General features: G+C 37.7%; 3 protein-coding genes across 6 annotated transcripts; 2 read left to right on the forward strand and 1 right to left on the reverse strand.

Annotated features, from left to right (window-relative positions):
* The first annotated feature begins 100 nt into the window (after positions 1 to 100).
* cfap298 (cilia and flagella associated protein 298) lies at positions 101 to 3942 on the forward strand. The gene is made up of 8 exons (XM_084104158.1): positions 101 to 180; positions 462 to 621; positions 836 to 1003; positions 1084 to 1151; positions 1245 to 1403; positions 1827 to 1958; positions 2298 to 2393; positions 2520 to 3942. The coding sequence occupies exons 2-8, from the start codon at positions 483 to 485 to the stop codon at positions 2628 to 2630; spliced, it is 873 nt and encodes a 290-aa protein (XP_083960284.1). The 5' UTR covers positions 101 to 180; positions 462 to 482; the 3' UTR covers positions 2631 to 3942.
* Positions 3943 to 4127: 185 nt separating this feature from the next.
* On the reverse strand, positions 4128 to 9558 carry eva1c (eva-1 homolog C (C. elegans)). 4 transcript variants are annotated; one of them, XM_084104155.1, is made up of 9 exons: positions 9485 to 9558; positions 8609 to 8931; positions 7629 to 7825; positions 7261 to 7384; positions 7028 to 7180; positions 6204 to 6347; positions 5670 to 5747; positions 5492 to 5578; positions 4128 to 4862 (listed from the first exon to the last, which is right to left on the reverse strand). In XM_084104155.1, the coding sequence occupies exons 2-9, from the start codon at positions 8721 to 8723 to the stop codon at positions 4444 to 4446; spliced, it is 1317 nt and encodes a 438-aa protein (XP_083960281.1). In that variant the 5' UTR covers positions 8724 to 8931; positions 9485 to 9558; the 3' UTR covers positions 4128 to 4443. The 4 variants fall into 4 exon arrangements, with proteins under 4 accessions (XP_083960281.1, XP_083960282.1, XP_083960283.1 ...); XM_084104156.1 differs by having other exon boundaries at positions 8609 to 8775; positions 9485 to 9550; XM_084104157.1 differs by having other exon boundaries at positions 7629 to 7812; positions 9485 to 9542.
* Positions 9559 to 9597: 39 nt separating this feature from the next.
* mis18a (MIS18 kinetochore protein A) lies at positions 9598 to 12378 on the forward strand. The gene is made up of 5 exons (XM_084104159.1): positions 9598 to 9877; positions 10626 to 10692; positions 10798 to 10920; positions 11036 to 11138; positions 11900 to 12378. The coding sequence occupies exons 1-5, from the start codon at positions 9670 to 9672 to the stop codon at positions 11975 to 11977; spliced, it is 579 nt and encodes a 192-aa protein (XP_083960285.1). The 5' UTR covers positions 9598 to 9669; the 3' UTR covers positions 11978 to 12378.
* Positions 12379 to 17534: the final 5156 nt, after the last annotated feature.

Raw genomic sequence — 17534 nt, forward strand, 5'->3', positions numbered from 1 at the left:
AACTACTTTGTATGAAAGTAGAAACGATTGAACCTATAATCTGACTCTTTGGTGAAGCATAACGTTAAGCGTTTAAAGAGACTTTTATTTTGAATTAGCCACTTCCTGTGGAAATAGTATCGTTACTGCTGCTGCCATAGACAGTAAAAGGCTGCTGCTTGTTGGTGCACTGAATCAAGAGTAAGTATATTTTGATTAATTTGATAGTGGAAATTAGTTTAAAATAATTATTTATCGATTTCTATTCTGTTACTTGTATTACTAATTTCATGCCTCAAAATCATATTTTCTGCGACGTGCTCGCACAGCATGCTAGAATTTTCTTGAAACGCGATGTTATGGGTGCCATGGCAACACACACAAACACAGGGAGGCGCGAGTTGCGCGACATCTCCCTTATCGTCCAGTGGTTTTATATATACTTTACCTTCATATCTCAGATTTATAATATTCCTGCACAGGACTGATTCAGCAAGTGAGAGATGGTTCAGCTGCACGTCAAACGAGGAGATGAGAGTCAGTTTCTCTTCAATACTACAGTGGATGTCTCTATTGAGACACTGTCCCAGCAGATCAGCGCGGTCTACAATGGAAGATTAAAAGTGGACAGGATCTGCTCTGGTATGACAATGAGTTTGTGGTGAAAACAGTAAAAATGCCTCATATTCTTTGGGTTTAGCCGATTTATGTTCTTGATCGACAAGTTCATACATAATTGGTTTTAAAAATGCATGTATTTTGTCAGTGGCAGTTACAAGTTAACAAATGATTGAAGTAAAGTACTCACAAGTGTAAAAGTGCACAACCATGACACTTTTCATTTGTATCTCCATAGAAATTACAGAGCTGGCAGATCATGGGATCTCTCTTCCACCAAATATGCAGGGCCTGGCCGATGATCAGATCATGGAGCTCAAACTAAAGGATGAATGGGAAGACCGCTGCATTCCCAGCGGTGGTGCTGAGTTTAAAAAGGATGAGATTGGACGTCGAAATGGACATGGTAGTCATCATGTCACATTTAAAGTTTAAGTTTGAATTGCCTCATTAATTGCTATAACTGTACTCCTCTTTTCCATTTAGCTCCAAATGAGAAGATGAAAGATGTTTTAAGGAAAACAATGGAGGAAGCCAAGGCTTTAATCTCAAACGTATGAAGCTGTTTTTAATATAGAATACTTCTAAACCTCAATACATTGTTACCCTACTGATATTATTGTAATAACTATGTATTTTCTATTTAGAAACAAGTAAGAGCAAATGTCTGTGTCACCATGGATATGGTCAAAGAGGCTCTAGACCAGTTGCGAGGAGCTGTGATGATAGTTTACCCAATGGGACTGCCTCCACACGATCCAATTAGGATGGAGTTTGAAAATCAAGAGGATCTTACTGGAACACAGGTATGAGATTTTCCAAATTTAAAATGAAGTAATTTACTTACCCTTGTGTTATAACACACCTGTATGACTTTCTTTTATGGAATAAAAAAGAAGATATTTCGAGAATTTCGTTTTTTTTGCCCATTCAATGGAAGTCAGTGGGCTTCAATGTTGTTTGGTACCCAACATTCTTCAAAACATCTTCTTTTGTGTTCTGGAGAAGAAAGAAAGTCATATAGGTTTGAAACAACATGAGGGTGAGTAAATGATGATTGAAATTAAAACGTTTAATCTTTGGGTGGAACGTTCCTCTTAAATAACTACATGCACATTGCAGGGTTAGCATTTTAACTTCATAAATAAAACAGACTAATGTAATTTTATTTATTTGTTTGATGAACATAACAAAAGCTGTAATACTGATACAAAGGCTTTCCACTGCAGGCCTCATTACAAGTGATCCCAGATGAAGATGCTCAGCTGTGGTGGGCATCTAAAGAACTGCAGAGGGGCAAAAAGCTGCAAGATTATGTTGGGAAAAATGAGAAAACAAAAATTATAGTGAAATTTCAGAAAGTAAGTGTTCGGTGTGAATTTTAGTAGTTTTTTTGTTACCTTGATCTGAGGCCAGTTGCATAAACATTTCAAGACTGTGTTTAAGAACTAGTATGACCAACTAGCAGTTAGTTAGGGGTAATCAGTCTTACTTTTCTGTGTCAAATTAGATTGATCTAGATTTTATGTTTATGGCTTAAAAAAATGTATAAACAGTCTTTAAGATATTTTTTTTTATGACTAACTAATTGATGCAACTGGCTCCTGGTGTTTGAAAGTGTCTGCAAATAATTCAATTTGGCCATGGTTTTCCATTAAATGAAATGAAAACTAATCACCATCTTCACATTTTCATTATAGAGAGGCCAGGGGGCACCAGCGCGAGAACCTCTAGTAGGTGAAGATGAACAAAAACAGATGATGCTGCACTATTACAAGAGGCAGGAAGAACTGAAAGTGAGTGAAGCTTCTAATTCTTTTGTTTTTATTTTATATCCTCATTATATATTGCATTGTGTGTGTGTGTACGTATTTTAATATTATTGTTGAGCATTCATCATTGTTTTTTCTGTTTTGCTCTAGAAACTAGAAGAGGTAGATGATGACACACATCTTCAGTCCAGTTGGTCGGACAGACAGGCCCTAAAAAGACAGTTCCAGGGACTCACAAATATCAAATGGGGCCCAAGATAGATTAACATAGAAAATCACAGCTTTTCTACAATAACTGTTTGGCACATCAGAGACCTTAAACTCTTCTACAGCTGTTTTTATGCAATTTGATGCCTTCATTACATATGAAAGGTTTTAAAGGAGTAGTTCACTTCAGAATTAAAATTTCCTGATAATTTACTCACCGCCATGTCATCCAAGATGTTCATGTCTTTCTTTCTTCAGTCGAAAAGAAATTAAGCTTTTCAAGGAAAACATTTCAGGATTTTTCTCCATATAGTGGACTTCAATAGGAACCAACGGGTTGAAGGTCCAAATTGCAGTTTCAATGCAGCTTCAAAGGGTTCTACACAATCCCAGCTGCAGAATAAGGGTCTTATCTAGCCAAACGATCAGTCATTTTCTAAAAAAACAAACATTTATATACTTTTTAACCACAAATGCACGTCCACGACTTCACGCATTATCACATTGGAAAGGTCAGGCGGTAACCTGATGTAGACGGAAAATGTAGAGTAGGGCGAAACACTTTTCTCCTCCAACTTCAAAATCGTCAGACATCGTTGTTTTACATTTTATTTATTTATTTTATTTGTAAAGGGCGTTTGACTTAGTTTGCTTTGTAAACACTAGGAATGTACTTCCACCTGCGTCACACGTGACCTTTCATGATTACGTAATGCGTGGCACATCACAGCTAGTGCAAGACGAGCTTGTGGTTAAAAAGTATATAAATGTTTATTTTTTTTAGAAAATTACTGATCGTTTCTCTAGATAACTATTGTATAGAGCCCTTTGAAGCTTCAATTTGGAACTTCCACCCGCTGGTTCCTGTTGAAGTCCACTATACGCAGAAAAATCCTGGAATGTTTTCCTGAAAACCCTTTTCGTCTGAAGAAAGAAAGACATTAATATCTTGGATGACGTGGAGATGAGTAAATTATCAGGAAATTTTTATTCTGAATTGAACTAATCCTTTAATTAATGTGTCTGTATGTAAATGTGTGTGTAATGCAAGCATGAGACAAGATTTCCCTGTACTAATTCATTGGCAAAAGGATGCAACACCTTTCCTTTCTTTGTCTGTGCCTCTGGCAATTGCTCAATTGAAACTTGATGCAGTTTAAAGACAGGATGTTTCTGAGCAGCACTCAGGATTGCTGTGGCACCACAGAGTTCATTTGGAGAGCGTTGAGAAGGAGTTACTGAACATATTATTTTCCTCAAGGCAAAAGAGAGGTTACAGTATCGGGAGATGTGGTTTCACTAGAAAGAGGTTAGAGGAAAGTTGAGTGTGATGTTGTGTAATAAAAGAACATTCTGTTTGTGTTAATTCTTTTTTTTTATTGTACATTTAAATATAATACACTTTTAATTAAAAATGTTTTGCCATCTTAATTTGCATTTACATTCAATACCACATATATTATTTAACAGCTACTTTTATATAAATAAACATTTAATCACTAAAACAAGTCAGGTATCGCTAGCCCTGTGTTATTATGTCCTCTGTGCCAGTTCTTTTTTTTTTAAATAAGGCACTTGGCAATGTTTTTAAAGACATTCCCGTTTAAAATTTGATATTTTCTTCACTTATTTGAGCTGCCCAACAACAGCAACATTAGCTCAACAAATAATGTGAGTTTGGGGCGGGGCCATTTGTTTGGCTGACTAATAGGAGATGAGGGGAGTGTTCAGGAAACCTGTTTGAAGACAGTTTTGGCAGTTCTGATTAGCAAAAGTGTTGCAGAAATTACACACTTCGCCTTTCATTGCAGTGTTTTGGTAACAGAAAACATTCAAAAAGTTAACTCCCATTTGGTTGGAATTACAGCTACTGCACATTCTGTGTAATAGCTGGCATGTATGACTGCAGGATGCACGTGTTTCCATTGAGGTATGCGTTCATCCTGATTTCCTGAATCACAAGCTCTCTGCGTTCAATTCTCTCCATGAGCTCTGCTGCCTCTGTGGTGTATGTCACATCTTCCCAGCAATACACCTTCCTGTCTATCTCTGACAGGTTAGAACTGTCCATCAGTGACCCTTTCTCATCCTCATCTTCTTCCTCATCATTATCCTGGTTCATTGGCTCTTCCTCTTCCAGATTGGTTGTTCCACTCTTCTTCCTAAATGTTCTAGGTGTATTTAGATGTCTACTGCAGGTTAGCTGCGTTGAAACAGCTATTAGAACAATCAGAAGGCCCACGCAAACACTTGACGTGAAGAGTAGTCCTGCCATCTCTGAATGCTCTGAGCAAGAGAAAAGTACTCAGGTAGAATAGTTGACAAAAAAAAGGTAACGCTTTATTTTACAGTGTCCTTGTTACATATGTACTTACCTACTTACCATAGTAATAACAGTAAATTATGCATAATTACATGCAACTAACCCTCAACCAAATCCTAATCCTACCCTAACTCTATAATAAGTACATGTAGTTAATTAATATTACTCAGTACTTAAATGTATAATTACACTGTAACAATGACACCTTAAAATAAAGTGTAACCAAAAAAAAAAAATGCAGTTATTTTTTTCAGAGGAACACAAAAAATAACATTTTCAGTATAACAGTTCATAAACAGTTCAATAAAATGATACATGAAGATTCTTAAAAGTTCTAATCTGTATTGCATGGGGAAACTTGTAGCATAGAGGAACATGATGGAACACTTATAGCATAGAGGAACAACTTACAGCATTGAATTACATGAAGGTGAGTAAATAATGATAGCATTTTTTATTTTATTATAGAATTTTATATAAATAAACTCATTTTAATTGGATTTTTATTTTAAAAATATATTCCCCTGGGAATTGGATCATAAAAAATGTCCAAGTATGTTCCATTTAAGACATTTTATATATTTCAGTTTACCTGTAATGTAGAAATATGCCATTAAAGAATTGCTGACAATAATCCTGTTCTCTGGAAACTTTGAACTTCTTATGACTGGCTGTTCCCCTACGAATAACAACAAAATAAGTCAGTTTAATTGTTCATTTACCTCTACTGCACAGTTCTATATAAAGTGAACTGTATGGTGTACTGTCACCTTTTTTGGTGCTCTGGTTAGGAACTGAGGTAGTTTGGAAACTTCTGGGATCAGCTTCCTTGAGTAAACTTTGTGGAACTGAAAAAAGGCACAGTACAAGTTAACAACTTCCAACTCCCAGTCGGTATCTCCCAGGATCTTTCAATACGACGATGATGAGTAATCTTTACTTTTCCTGTGAACTGATTCTGCCTTCAATCAGTAACAAAAGCCTGGCATTCAAAGCAATCACGGGAAGTCTTACACAGGAAACCCCTGAGAGCTACAAAATGCCAGGCTCATTCCCTATTTTTATTCCCAAACAACTTTTGTCTTCGTTGTAATTTAAGGACGGGAAGAAAACAGACGGGTTAATCAACAAACTGAGATGAGACAAAGGCCATATGTTAGTCTTTTCCCACGCTCTCAATCAATGGGAAACTTATTTAAAATCTGCCATGTCATGCAGTAACTTTAATTTAAAAAAAATTCAAGACATTTCAAGAAATAGGTTTTGCTTTAGGAAGATTCTGATGGATATAAGAGTGTTCATACCGCATGCATAAAGGACGGTGATATACTTTTTTGTTCCAGGAGGGCAGGGGTCTTTGAAATTTTCCTGGTCTACAGTAAAAAAACACCTCTGTTTGCCATAGCAGATTTTGGATACCACATCACCAGCTCCATGAAAAAGACATTCTGCCAAAATAAAGAAAAAAAATAGCTTATTATACAGTACAAACCACAATTTTTTTTTTTTTTTTCTTCAAATCAAATTAAGAACTTTATAAATAGACTGCATGGACTCATATTCAACAGTGCAAAAATGTGTCTATTTATTCTGTTATCCCAGCTATGCATTATTTGAGCATGTTAGTATTATATTATTTGCATTCTACGTTGTTTTGGGACATACGCACCCTGATTTAGCCGAATTATTCCTACTACAGACAGTGCGATTTCGGCAATCCTATAAGAACAAATCACACTGTACGACATGGATCTAATAAACTTGGGTACGACATGTATGTAGACTGTACGATGATGACACCAATTGAATCGTAGGCTGTGACGTAAGTTGGTATAGAAGAATAACACGTCATCAGCATGCGCTACTGGTAAACAAATAGAGCAAGATGAATCGCACTTTGGCAATAGTGTTTTTTAAGTGTGCTGAAAAAGTCTAAACTGGGCAAACTCAAATCTGATTGGATGATTGGAATTTTGTTCCAGGATCAACAAAGATGTTGATCCAGGAACATGTTGCTCTTGGTGAAATCAGGTTCTGGTTGATAACCACTGATTTAACCCACAGCCAAATGTTACCATTAAATCAATGTAATATTAAATATAAATCTGACTTCAACCTAAAAACGTACCAAATGGTGGAGGTTCTTGTTCCTCGGCTGGGCACAAGTCTTTCTCCTCCAGCGGTCTACCATAAACAGCAGAGTAGATATTCAGAACTTTCGGATACTTGCAGTGCAGCAGAAGTCGATCTCCCTCACATGTTATTTTCTTCTTGTGCTCTGCTGTAAGGCAAAAATTATTAGAGGAGTAAATATTTGAGGAAGAAATAATGAATTAAGGCTTTAAAGAAGGAAATACTTACTAGGTTTACACCTGTATGATACATGGAGGAATTTAGGAGTTCCAGGACAAGGATCTCTGCCAAAGACTTGATGATTAACCAGGAACTGGCAATCTCTATGACCCTGGCATTCAGAGAGCACTTTCTAATAGAGAGGGATAATCAAAGACCATCAACTGTGTGTTATACAAAAGGAAGGAAAAATGTAGTATAGCCTTGTCCTGACTCTGGAAAACACATTATATTTTCTGAGCCAGAAGTGAAAAAGATCTGCCACAGAAGTCTAGTCTCAGTGGGACTATTTAAAAGGTACTAAAATGACTTAATCAAGTTTAGTGGATGCACAATTAAAGGTCTATTTTCCTGAAAGCAAGGCTCAGGCTCCTCACCTGCAGCGCTGTGGTAGCAGAACAGCTGTGATTACGCCATTGGCATCTCATTCCTGGCACGATCCCGGGAAGGGTTTCACTCTGTCCATAAAATGCAGACTGAATAGTTATGGTGGAGTGTCGTGGACACCTGAGGAGCAGGAGATCTCCATCACAGACTTGAGCTGATTGACTGTTGATGATCCTAAACAGATAATCTAATGAAAGGGGTTTGGGAGGGAGAAACTAATAAGTTCATTAAAAATACATTATGAACGCTATTTAGAAAACATGCTAAATATTATTTCACCTCTTCTATTTTTATTTTTTGTGAGGTTTCAAATCAAAAGTGTCTATAGATGGTGTAATTGTCCAGTATATACTATATATGAATCTAATGGATCTAATAAGTTCATTAAAAATACATTATCAGTGCGATTAATATGGAGTAACTGTCCAGTATATATATATATATATATATATATATATATATATATATATATATATATATACACACATACATACATTATGAATGCGATTATGAACTACTTTTTGTTTTCAAAATTAAAGTCATTTTTTTGTGAGACTTCACATCAAAAGTGTCTATAGGTGGTGTGATTATCCAGTATTCACATACATATTACTTATATATTTATGAAAGTTTTTAAATTGATAAAAGTTATTATAAAAGTTTAATAAATAATTAAATTATTGGGTAGCTTATGATTTATTTATGCCATTTTAGTGCCATTAAAGAAAAAATATTTTTAGAAATGTTATAAAACATTTCAAACATTGATGAAACCATCACGGAGGATTTGGCATTGATCCATACGTGTATTTATTTTAGACTGTATACTTAATAAAAACATCAATTTAACTAAATGAATACAAATTATTTGTATATCTATTCGTTTAATCGTTTTCCATTATGATTGTTATTGAATATTGCACTCATAAATATTTTTTAGTCTTACAGTTCATCATCATTATTGACTCACTTGAGAAATCCGAGAGTCCGTCCATTTCTTTGGTCCACAGTATGAGAACACTGTAAAGTATTTGAACACACAGCCCAGGTGCACGGCAGCTTCTTGGGTGCAGCGCTGAGATCATGTTCAAATTCTTCAATTATTTCTGCATCAAGCCGCGTGCATTCAAGCGCGTGCTGGTGAAAGAAAGGCTGTCAGGAATTCCCGTCTCTCTCTCACCTGCCAGGGATATCTCACCCCGCTAAAGTATATTATTCTCATATCACGACTTTGACATCCCACTCCTTTTACGCCAAAGTCTAAGAAAGCGAACTCCTCGGAATCGTTTCAATCTAAAAAGAAGTCAGAAGATATAAGGCAAAAAGAAAACATTTCAAAGCGACGCAGTCAATGTGTTGCAGCCTATGGGAAATAACAAGTGCGCAACAAGTCAGTTGTGCCTGAAAACAGCGACATTCGCATTATGTATTCGAATATTGATGATTGTATGGTCTTTAGCAAGACTACAAATAGTAACAAGAGACTTCTTGACATTCAGAAAGTGATTTTTGAGGAGGATGAGGAATAGGACGTTTGAACGGGGCGTGGCGGTGAATGCCTAAAATTGGCAGTGCTGTAGGAGTTGAGACACTGCCAACAGTATTGTAACCAATCTGATTCAAACTGCCTTTACAATCAATAATATTTCATATAATTATTGAACCGACTGTCTTTGAAGCTAAACTTTTGGGACCCCTGAGCCTTCATAAAGTCTATAGCCTAGTTTAAAAGATGGTTTTACAAGAAAATGTTTATTCATATTGGTGTGTGTGTTTTTTAATAATTGATTGCCTGAGTATTATGAGTTTGGTCATGTTTATAATATTCTAGTAAAACCATACGAACCGAGAAGGGTCGTCTGGCTGCTATTGTACGAACCTCCCGTTGAGAATGAAGTGAAAGTGTTACTCCGTTGCAGCAGAGGGCGCTCTGCTCTTATCTTCTCATATGCGCTCACGGCTCACTGCAAATCAGCAGAAGTACAGCTGCCCGCGGACGTTTGAAAACATTTGACTAGTGTTGAAAATAACATGGCTGGGAAAATTAAAGTCCCGGACGATTGTAGCTATAAAACATTCTCTGTTTGCGAGAGTGCCGCTGACAGCAGCAGCAGAGTGGAGGAAGATGGCGAAATCGACGGTCCAGCGGTGTTTATGTGCGGCAAATGCAAGCTGCCCATCGGAGACAGTCTGTCCTGGGCAGGCTGTGATGACGAGCAGAACCAAATCATGCTTAAACGTAAAATATTATTACGTTTTTATTGCTGTTGTATGTTCAGTTAAGTTAAGTTGAGTTAAGCTGGTGATAACCTGTTATATCTTGGGTTGATATACACTGCCTTTCATAAGTTTGATGTCAGTATGATTTTAAAAAATAAATAAAACAAATTATACTTTTATGCAGCAGAGGCGCATTAAAATGACAAAAAAAAATGTCCGTAGATACGTTTATAACGTTATTTTGAATATTCTGTTCATCATAGAATCCTGAATGTATGTATCAGAGTTTGCAAATTAAGCAACACAACTGTTTTCAACATTGATAATAATAAGGAATGTTACTTGAGCACCAAATCTGCTTATTTGAATGATTTCTGGAGTAAAGATGCTGAAAATCCAGCTTTGCCATCACAGGAATAAAATACGTTTTAAAATATTAAAGTACAAAACAGTTATTGTATGTAAATTGTAATAATTTTTAACAGTTTTACTGCATTTCTGATCAAATAAATGCAGACCTCAATGTCAGAGACCTCAAACTTTTGAATGGTGGTTAATGTTATTTTTTGACTTGATAATGATCACATCTAAATATACATTTTTGCATGCATTTGTTAAAATAGCATAAAACAATTCAATGGATAAGCTGAAATTGTAATTATACACATGGGCATGTACTGAAAACGGACTAAGCAACACATGAAGGGATTGTGACAGTAATGTTTTTAGTACATGCAATGTCTTGATTTTTGCACCTTGAATTTCAGGTATCACTGACAATATTGTCATAGGGAAAGAGCCCTTTGTTTCTGGTACCCAAAAGGAGCTTGGATGGTGAGAGATTTGTTTATATACAGTATATGTCATAGATGTATTTTTCCCACCCTAACCACCAAAACATGAAATCAATGTCTCTGTAAAATTATCTCTCACGTTTAGCCTCGTTGTTAATCTCACCTGCCGTGGGTGTTGTGCAGAATTAGGAATCATGTACATATCAACCCCAAAAAAGCTTGATTTCAAGAGATCCCTTTTCTGCTTTAACGTTGAAAATATTGAAAGGTAAGTAGCCTATTGTGCACAAGCTTGTGTGCTGTTTATCTTGGGTCTTTTTGGATTTTTTCATGTTTACCATAACTCATAATTCTCATTGAGGACATCTCGTTTCTCTCTATAGCTATGTAGTGGGCAGTCCAGGCCAGCAGATGCCAGAATTAGACAGACAAGACAAACCGGTGACCCTGGAGTACCAGAGCACTGTGGAGCAGCAGATGACTGAGGTAAAATAGTTCACCTAGAGACCGTTTAAATTATTGATCTATGAGTATGATGTAAACCGATGTAAATCTTGTCTCTCTCTCTGTTTAAAAATAAGCAATTTCTTTTGCACTACAAATGTAGAGATGAATGCCAATATTGAGTGCGTATAGAATATGACAAAGAATAAAACAAATAATTTAAAACTGTTATATTAATTGTTATTAAAACATTAGATAAAATAAATAAATTCAAACTAATATATCTCTAATAATAATAATGTGCTTTAGTATGGGGAGGGATGGGGGTTCAAAGAAGAGATATAAATATGTAGAAAAAGAATAAGAATATCTGCTTCTTTTTTGCTGTTTCAAAACGCACAAGTAAACAGCAGATGGCGCTCTTGTGGTGATGCCAGAGCTCTTTGTTTGGTCACTGAGTCCGGCAAACAATAGATATTAGGAGCTGTTAAAGAATTATATCTAGAAGGGAGTGCTGACAGTCTGTTTGAGATATTTGTATGTTTTAATTAATTTTTCCATGTCTATGTGTTTGTTAAATAAATCAAATGAAAACCTCTGATAAGATTTACAATAAGATTCCTGTGGGTGATGATGAAATGTCTTCAGTATAGTGTGAAAATATGTTTTAGTATTTTTTTCTGATATGTACTGGAACATTGTGTTTTGGCAATTATGGGTTTTTATTAATTTATTTAATTTTATTATACAAAATTCTATAGTCATGTCCTTATGCCCCTGTCATTTTCTAATATACCTTGCAGATAAAATCCCTAGCCGTGATAATAGGACAACGCCTACTGGAGATTGAAACTAACCTCCAGTGCAGTTCTGAAAAATGACGTGAGCTGTTGTTTTATGACTGAGGATAATAATCCCTCATGTCTGTCATGAATGAGAATTTTGGACTCTTTAGTGTAAGATAATTTTGTCTGACTGTAATGCATTTACTATACAGTTGTTTGCAAGTGACACACACACATCTGTAGTGTCCTACCTTTTGTTAATGTCGTAAAACACATTCTAAACGATGTCCTTGGATATAGATACATGCATATAACAGATGTAACAACAACATTTTATTGTTCTTTAAATTTTGCTGTACTGTATGTTAGAGAACTACCGGTATTCATGGAAAGCATGTGTTTGTCACCAGCTTATATTTTGTCAGAAGTGATCCTTGTGTTGTTGTCATGTGATGCACAGGGTGAGACTGCACCGTAAATATAATGGTAAAGCATCACACGTGTTGTTTTTTCCCCCTCCACTTGTTTGTTTTTGATATTTCATCTTTTGTATCAAAACATCCCTGCTCCAACCCTCTGGAAAACTGGTTCAATAACAAGTGGATAGTGCATGAGGATGGAGGGGGGCGGGGTGGCTTAAGCCATTTTTTTGTTTACAGTTCCTGTCTAATGTGCCTAGCAACACACTCCACCAAGAGGCGGGAAAAAGACTGCTAGAGACCCCTGAAGGTGCGCGCCCCCAATCCCGAATCCTGGGGTAGCATAACAACAGCGGCTGAGAGAAAACGCGCCTCGGACCAACCAGAGAGCTGTATCTAAGGGACATGCTGCTATGGAAACAAAGCGCACATGCTGTCGTTAGAGCCTGTTGCCATATCATCCGTCGTTTCCTTATTTGCCGGACAGCCAACCAGCTTGCGAGGCGGTCTGTCAGTCTGATGACGTTGCGCGTCAGTCGTTCGCAGGGGCGTTGTCTCCATCTCCCGCGCCCGCAGAGACTTCTTCATTCTTGTGTCTTTGAACTCCTCCTCCGTTCTGCCTGTTTATCCAGTAGTGTTAAAAATAGGAACAAGAGGTAAAACACGCTTATAGGACATTGTATTATTGCATCATTTTTATTGTTTGTGTCCAGTAGAGGGAAACAACATCACTCTACATGTAGCCTATATCCTTTCTAGTTGTACTAGGTCATGGGGGTTCATCTCAGTAAAGGCCCGTGCAAATTCAAGAACGATAACGAACCTAATTATGTTAAGCACGCATTTTGGTGTATGAATATCTGAACATGCAATATATTAAAAGAAAGAACAGAGCCTTTGCTTTTAAACAATACACACACAAAGTTTACTGAAATTAAGCATGGTTTTATTATAGTAAAAGTAGTAACCATGTTTTTTTTGTGGATTACCATTTTTATAACCACAGTTTTACTACAAATGCCATGGTTAAACTATGGTGGTTAGTGTAGCAAAACCATGATTATTTTGTGGTTACCATGGTTTAACTTACCATGTTATTTGTGTGTGTGTGTGTATTTTTGCAGTAAAACCATGGTTCATTTTCTAAAGGGATTCTAGCTTCATGCATTCTTTTTTCAATCAAAACTTGAATGTGGGTAAATTTCATTAAAAAAGCTACTTTTTGAACAAAGAAAATCATGTTTCCCCCCCAAAGACTACAACGTGCATACAATGCTTTTATCGCTTGTTTCTGCTCCTTTGCCTGTGTTTTGATCCTGAGATTCTCTATTCTTTCAGAAGTTGCCAATGCGTAATAGCCCCCCTACGGTATAACCGTGAACACACGGAAAGCCGGAAAATTCCAGGTGGGTATCTGCAGGTTGGATTGATGGGCATGATGAAAGGTTGCGGTGTGGCGAAAGGTGTTTATCATTGGTCATGAAAGCTGTCTGTGTGGGCTAGGGTTTTGTGTTCCCATTCAGTCGGTTCACTCAGTACAGCACATGACTGGGATATCGTGCTCTTGAGCCATTTGCTGAAGACACCTTTATTCAAGCCTGAAAGGCCAATGATGACATGGGTGGGGTTACCTGCCCACAGCATATAAATGCAGTCGTATGCGTCATTCCCCTTGTTCTTCTTCAGCTCTTCACCGTGCTGCTAGAACACCATCACGCCACATTTTTGCAAGAAGGAAAGCCCACGGTGGTAATTCTTGTCGAAACTAATGCAGAGAAGAGAAAGCTTTTAGCACAAGTTTAGCTTCGCTAATGAAGGGCTAATAAGCTTTTCTCAAACAAAATGTCCAAACATGCCACATTCACAAGAAAACCCATGGTGGTGACTCTTGTTGAAGAAAAAGGCATAAAAGAGAAGTTTTTAGCTTGAGTTTAGCACAGCTAACAAATGGCTAATATACTTTTTTTATGAGAAATATCTGAACCTTGTTCTGGGTGTATATGGTATACTCATAATGAGCATGTCAGGTGTGTTTGGAATTGTCCACACTTGGCTGGATTTCTCCAACCCAGAGGCATGTGTGCACTGCTGGCAGCTCTATCATTCTGCACTCGAGCGGTGTGTAGCACATGCTCGGTGGGGCAGTGGCCAGACACGGTCTGCTCCTGTCTTCAGGTGCTGATCCAGATGTGGCGATCGCCATTTATGGGGGCCATGGAGAGTTGGAACGATTGTATGGAGGCAGAGGAATGTCAAGTTAAAGGGGTGGTTGATTATGATTTCACTTTTCTAACTTTAGTTAGTGTGTAATGTTGCTGTTTGAGCATAAACAACATCTGCAAAGTTACACTGCTCAAAGTTCAAAGCAACGGGAGATATTTGCTTTTAAAGAAATCGCTTTTTAAGGACTACAACCAACGGCTGGTAGAGACTACACGACATTCCTCCCGGGTTAGTGACATCACCAACCCTAAAATTTACATAAACCCTGCCCTCAGAACACGATTTATAGATTATCAAGACAGAATATGCTAATCAATGACAAGAAGATAACTACACAGGTAAATTCATTAACTAACCATTCAGAAACGTCCTGTTGCGTTCTACATGTCACTTCTTCTTGAGTCTCTCCATCTTTGTCTGAATTCAGTTTGAACATAAAAGGCTACATTTTTTTGACATTTTCAGTGCATGTCTGAGTGCAAGCTGTTGTAGCTCCGCCCCCTGTGCTGGGAGCAGCAGCTCATTTGCATTTAAAGAAACAGACACAAAACGGTGTGTTTTTGCTCACCCTCAAAAATTGACAATTTTAACATGCTATATAAATATATCTGTGGAGTATTTTGAGCTAAAACATCACATACACACTCTGGGGTCATCAAATACTTATTTTACATCTTGTGAAAAGGGCATTATACCACCCCTTTAAGTCACCTTCATTTATATAGCGCTTTTAAGAACATAGATTGTTTCAAAGCAGCTTTACAGTGATAATAGGAAATTAATGTAACAGAGATTGTTTTGGCTTTACAGCAGCTCTAGAATAAAGTTATTGTCCAGCTAAAGTTAGTTTTGATTGATTCACTTCCGTCGCAACGATCATTAGTTATTAACTTAGGGGCCGCTAACACGACACCGTTCTAACAGAAAACCCTTAAGTTCTCTCTGCGCAAACTTTAAAAACGCAGGTCCTTCATCAGATCTGGATACGGCCTGGATCCGGCGGACTGCGGCAAACCTCGGGATAAACAGAGAGACTAATATTAGCGTAGATGCCATTCTTCTTATGATGTAACAAGTACATCAGGATTTATGGGAAGAGTTCCCGGTTCCGGCTGACCTAAACTATGCAGCCTAACATTGAATTATAGAAGTCTATAATGTGTTATGTGTATGCTAGGTCAAATAGATGTGTCTAGATGAACTGACAGAGTGAGGACAATGTTAGGAAGACTGTTCCAAAGTTTTGGTGCTAAATAGGAAAAGGATCTACCACCAGCAGTCGATTTTGATATTCTAGGTATTATCAACTGGCCGGAATTTTGAGATCGCAATAGACGTGAAGGACTATGTGTTAAGAGCTCGCTCAAGTACTGCAGAGCTAAACCATTTAGTGCTTTGTAAGTAATCAGCAATATTTTAAAATGTATACAATGTTTAATATACATTTTAGTGTCGGTGTAGTGTTCCCGACAAGGTTCCCATGGCTGCCCCTGAAAGCAGAACTTTGACTGTCCGGGGAAGGTTTCTGTCTCGCTGGATGTGGGTGAGGAATGCTCTGATGATATATTTTTTTCCAAGCAGGCAGATCACGGCTCCTCCAAGGTGGTGGTTGGAAGTGAAGTGAGGGCCCCGAACATGGCATATACGCCTAAAGTCATGTCAGGAGTGTGGTCTCCTTTGAGCTGCCTGTCCTGTAAAGTCTCTGACTCAGAGTAAGAAAGGAGACTTGCTGTGTGCCCTGTGCGAATTGTACACAGGTACATTGAGCAGATGCAGGCTATGCACTCATCTGACCAGCTTTTTGTCATCTTTTTAAACTTGGTCAGTGGGAAGCCGTTATCTAAGCGACGTCTTTTCCACTGGATTGTAGAAAGCTATGTGTATAGCATATAAGGAGTTGGTTCTGCCTGGAGGAGTGTGTGCGCACTCAACGAGGGGCATGGAAATGTTATGGGCATGGCTTAAGATTTTCATGCGGATGTCAGTTGGGCATCACCATGCACATTTGTCTGGTTTACAGACTAGATGTCACTGCGGCGGTGGTAGGTCAGTTTGTGCTCGCCGTGTATCTTGTTCCCTCCTGTTCCCATAAGGAGGGAAACAAGATACAACACCTCTGTGCCCCGCGCAGTCGGAGGCTTGGTGAAGAGCTGGACTGAACAAAGGGAATGACGTATGCGACTACATTTATATGCTGTGGGCACCCCGCCCATATCGTCATGTGTTATCATTGGCCTTTCAGGCATGTCTTCCCATAGTCATGTGTTGTACCTCATTTCCGTCCTTCTGGGAAGAGTAGTTATATGCATAACTCACCATTTCTGTTGTAGTAATTCACCTTTCGGGACACCTCATTTCAGTAAGCCTATTACTCACCTGCAGCTATCCCGGTCTCAAAAATTACGTCAGTGGCAGGGAAGTGTTGTCTCATAATGATGGAAAGTTCCCGGCAATGGCAGGGAAAGACTTAAAGCCAGACAGACCTTTATCATTATACAGTAGTTGTAGTGCGGACTTTCCTGTTCTCAGAGAATTAGAATGATTATTAAAACTTTATTGTCTTTGTGTGAACGGGCCGTAGCTCTGTATACATTCAACAAACACTTTTAAGATAAAAGGTGCCTAAAATATATCAGATTTGCTCATCGTTTTCTTCCAGTTTTCTTCAGTGTCCTTTTGCTATCCTGTGTTCCGAACCATTGATTCCATCACAACAACTCAGATCGTTCATGGTTAAACATGTCTTATTGTCTTTTATTAAAATATGCGTGACAACAAATCTCACAAAACAAACTTCAAAATGAAATGCCTCACTCGTTCACGAATTAAATGTCCAAATGCTGCATTGAATCTCAAACAACTCCTTCGGTCGGTCAAAACAATGAAATTCTCCACAACATGTTCTAGGAAGCCATTTACTCGTTGTATAATGAATTTTCGAAGGAAAGCAGTTGAAGGAAAGCCTCAAAATGACATTAATAAACGAAAAATATATGAACCAGAATGTATGT

The sequence above is a fragment of the Abramis brama genome, assembly GCF_963993115.1.
Source record: "Abramis brama genome assembly, chromosome: 25".
In the NCBI taxonomy this organism is placed as follows: domain Eukaryota; kingdom Metazoa; phylum Chordata; class Actinopteri; order Cypriniformes; family Leuciscidae; genus Abramis; species Abramis brama.

Bases quoted from the DNA above. Each gene is read 5' to 3' on its own strand.
- mis18a (XM_084104159.1), top strand. From the start codon at position 9,670: ATGGCTGGGAAAATTAAAGTCCCGGACGATTGTAGCTATAAAACATTC. The intron at 10,693-10,797 runs GTGAGAGATTTG...TCTCACGTTTAG, and splicing joins ACCCAAAAGGAGCTTGGATG to CCTCGTTGTTAATCTCACCT. The intron at 11,139-11,899 runs GTAAAATAGTTC...TATACCTTGCAG, and splicing joins TGGAGCAGCAGATGACTGAG to ATAAAATCCCTAGCCGTGAT.
- eva1c (XM_084104155.1), bottom strand. From the start codon at position 8,723: ATGATCTCAGCGCTGCACCCAAGAAGCTGCCGTGCACCTGGGCTGTGT. The intron at 6,348-7,027 runs GTACGTTTTTAG...TTATTTTGGCAG, and splicing joins ACAAGAACCTCCACCATTTG to AATGTCTTTTTCATGGAGCT. The intron at 4,863-5,491 runs GTAAACTGAAAT...TCTCTTGCTCAG, and splicing joins GGCATATTTCTACATTACAG to AGCATTCAGAGATGGCAGGA.
- cfap298 (XM_084104158.1), top strand. From the start codon at position 483: ATGGTTCAGCTGCACGTCAAACGAGGAGATGAGAGTCAGTTTCTCTTC. The intron at 1,959-2,297 runs GTAAGTGTTCGG...TTTTCATTATAG, and splicing joins TTATAGTGAAATTTCAGAAA to AGAGGCCAGGGGGCACCAGC. The intron at 2,394-2,519 runs GTGAGTGAAGCT...GTTTTGCTCTAG, and splicing joins AGAGGCAGGAAGAACTGAAA to AAACTAGAAGAGGTAGATGA.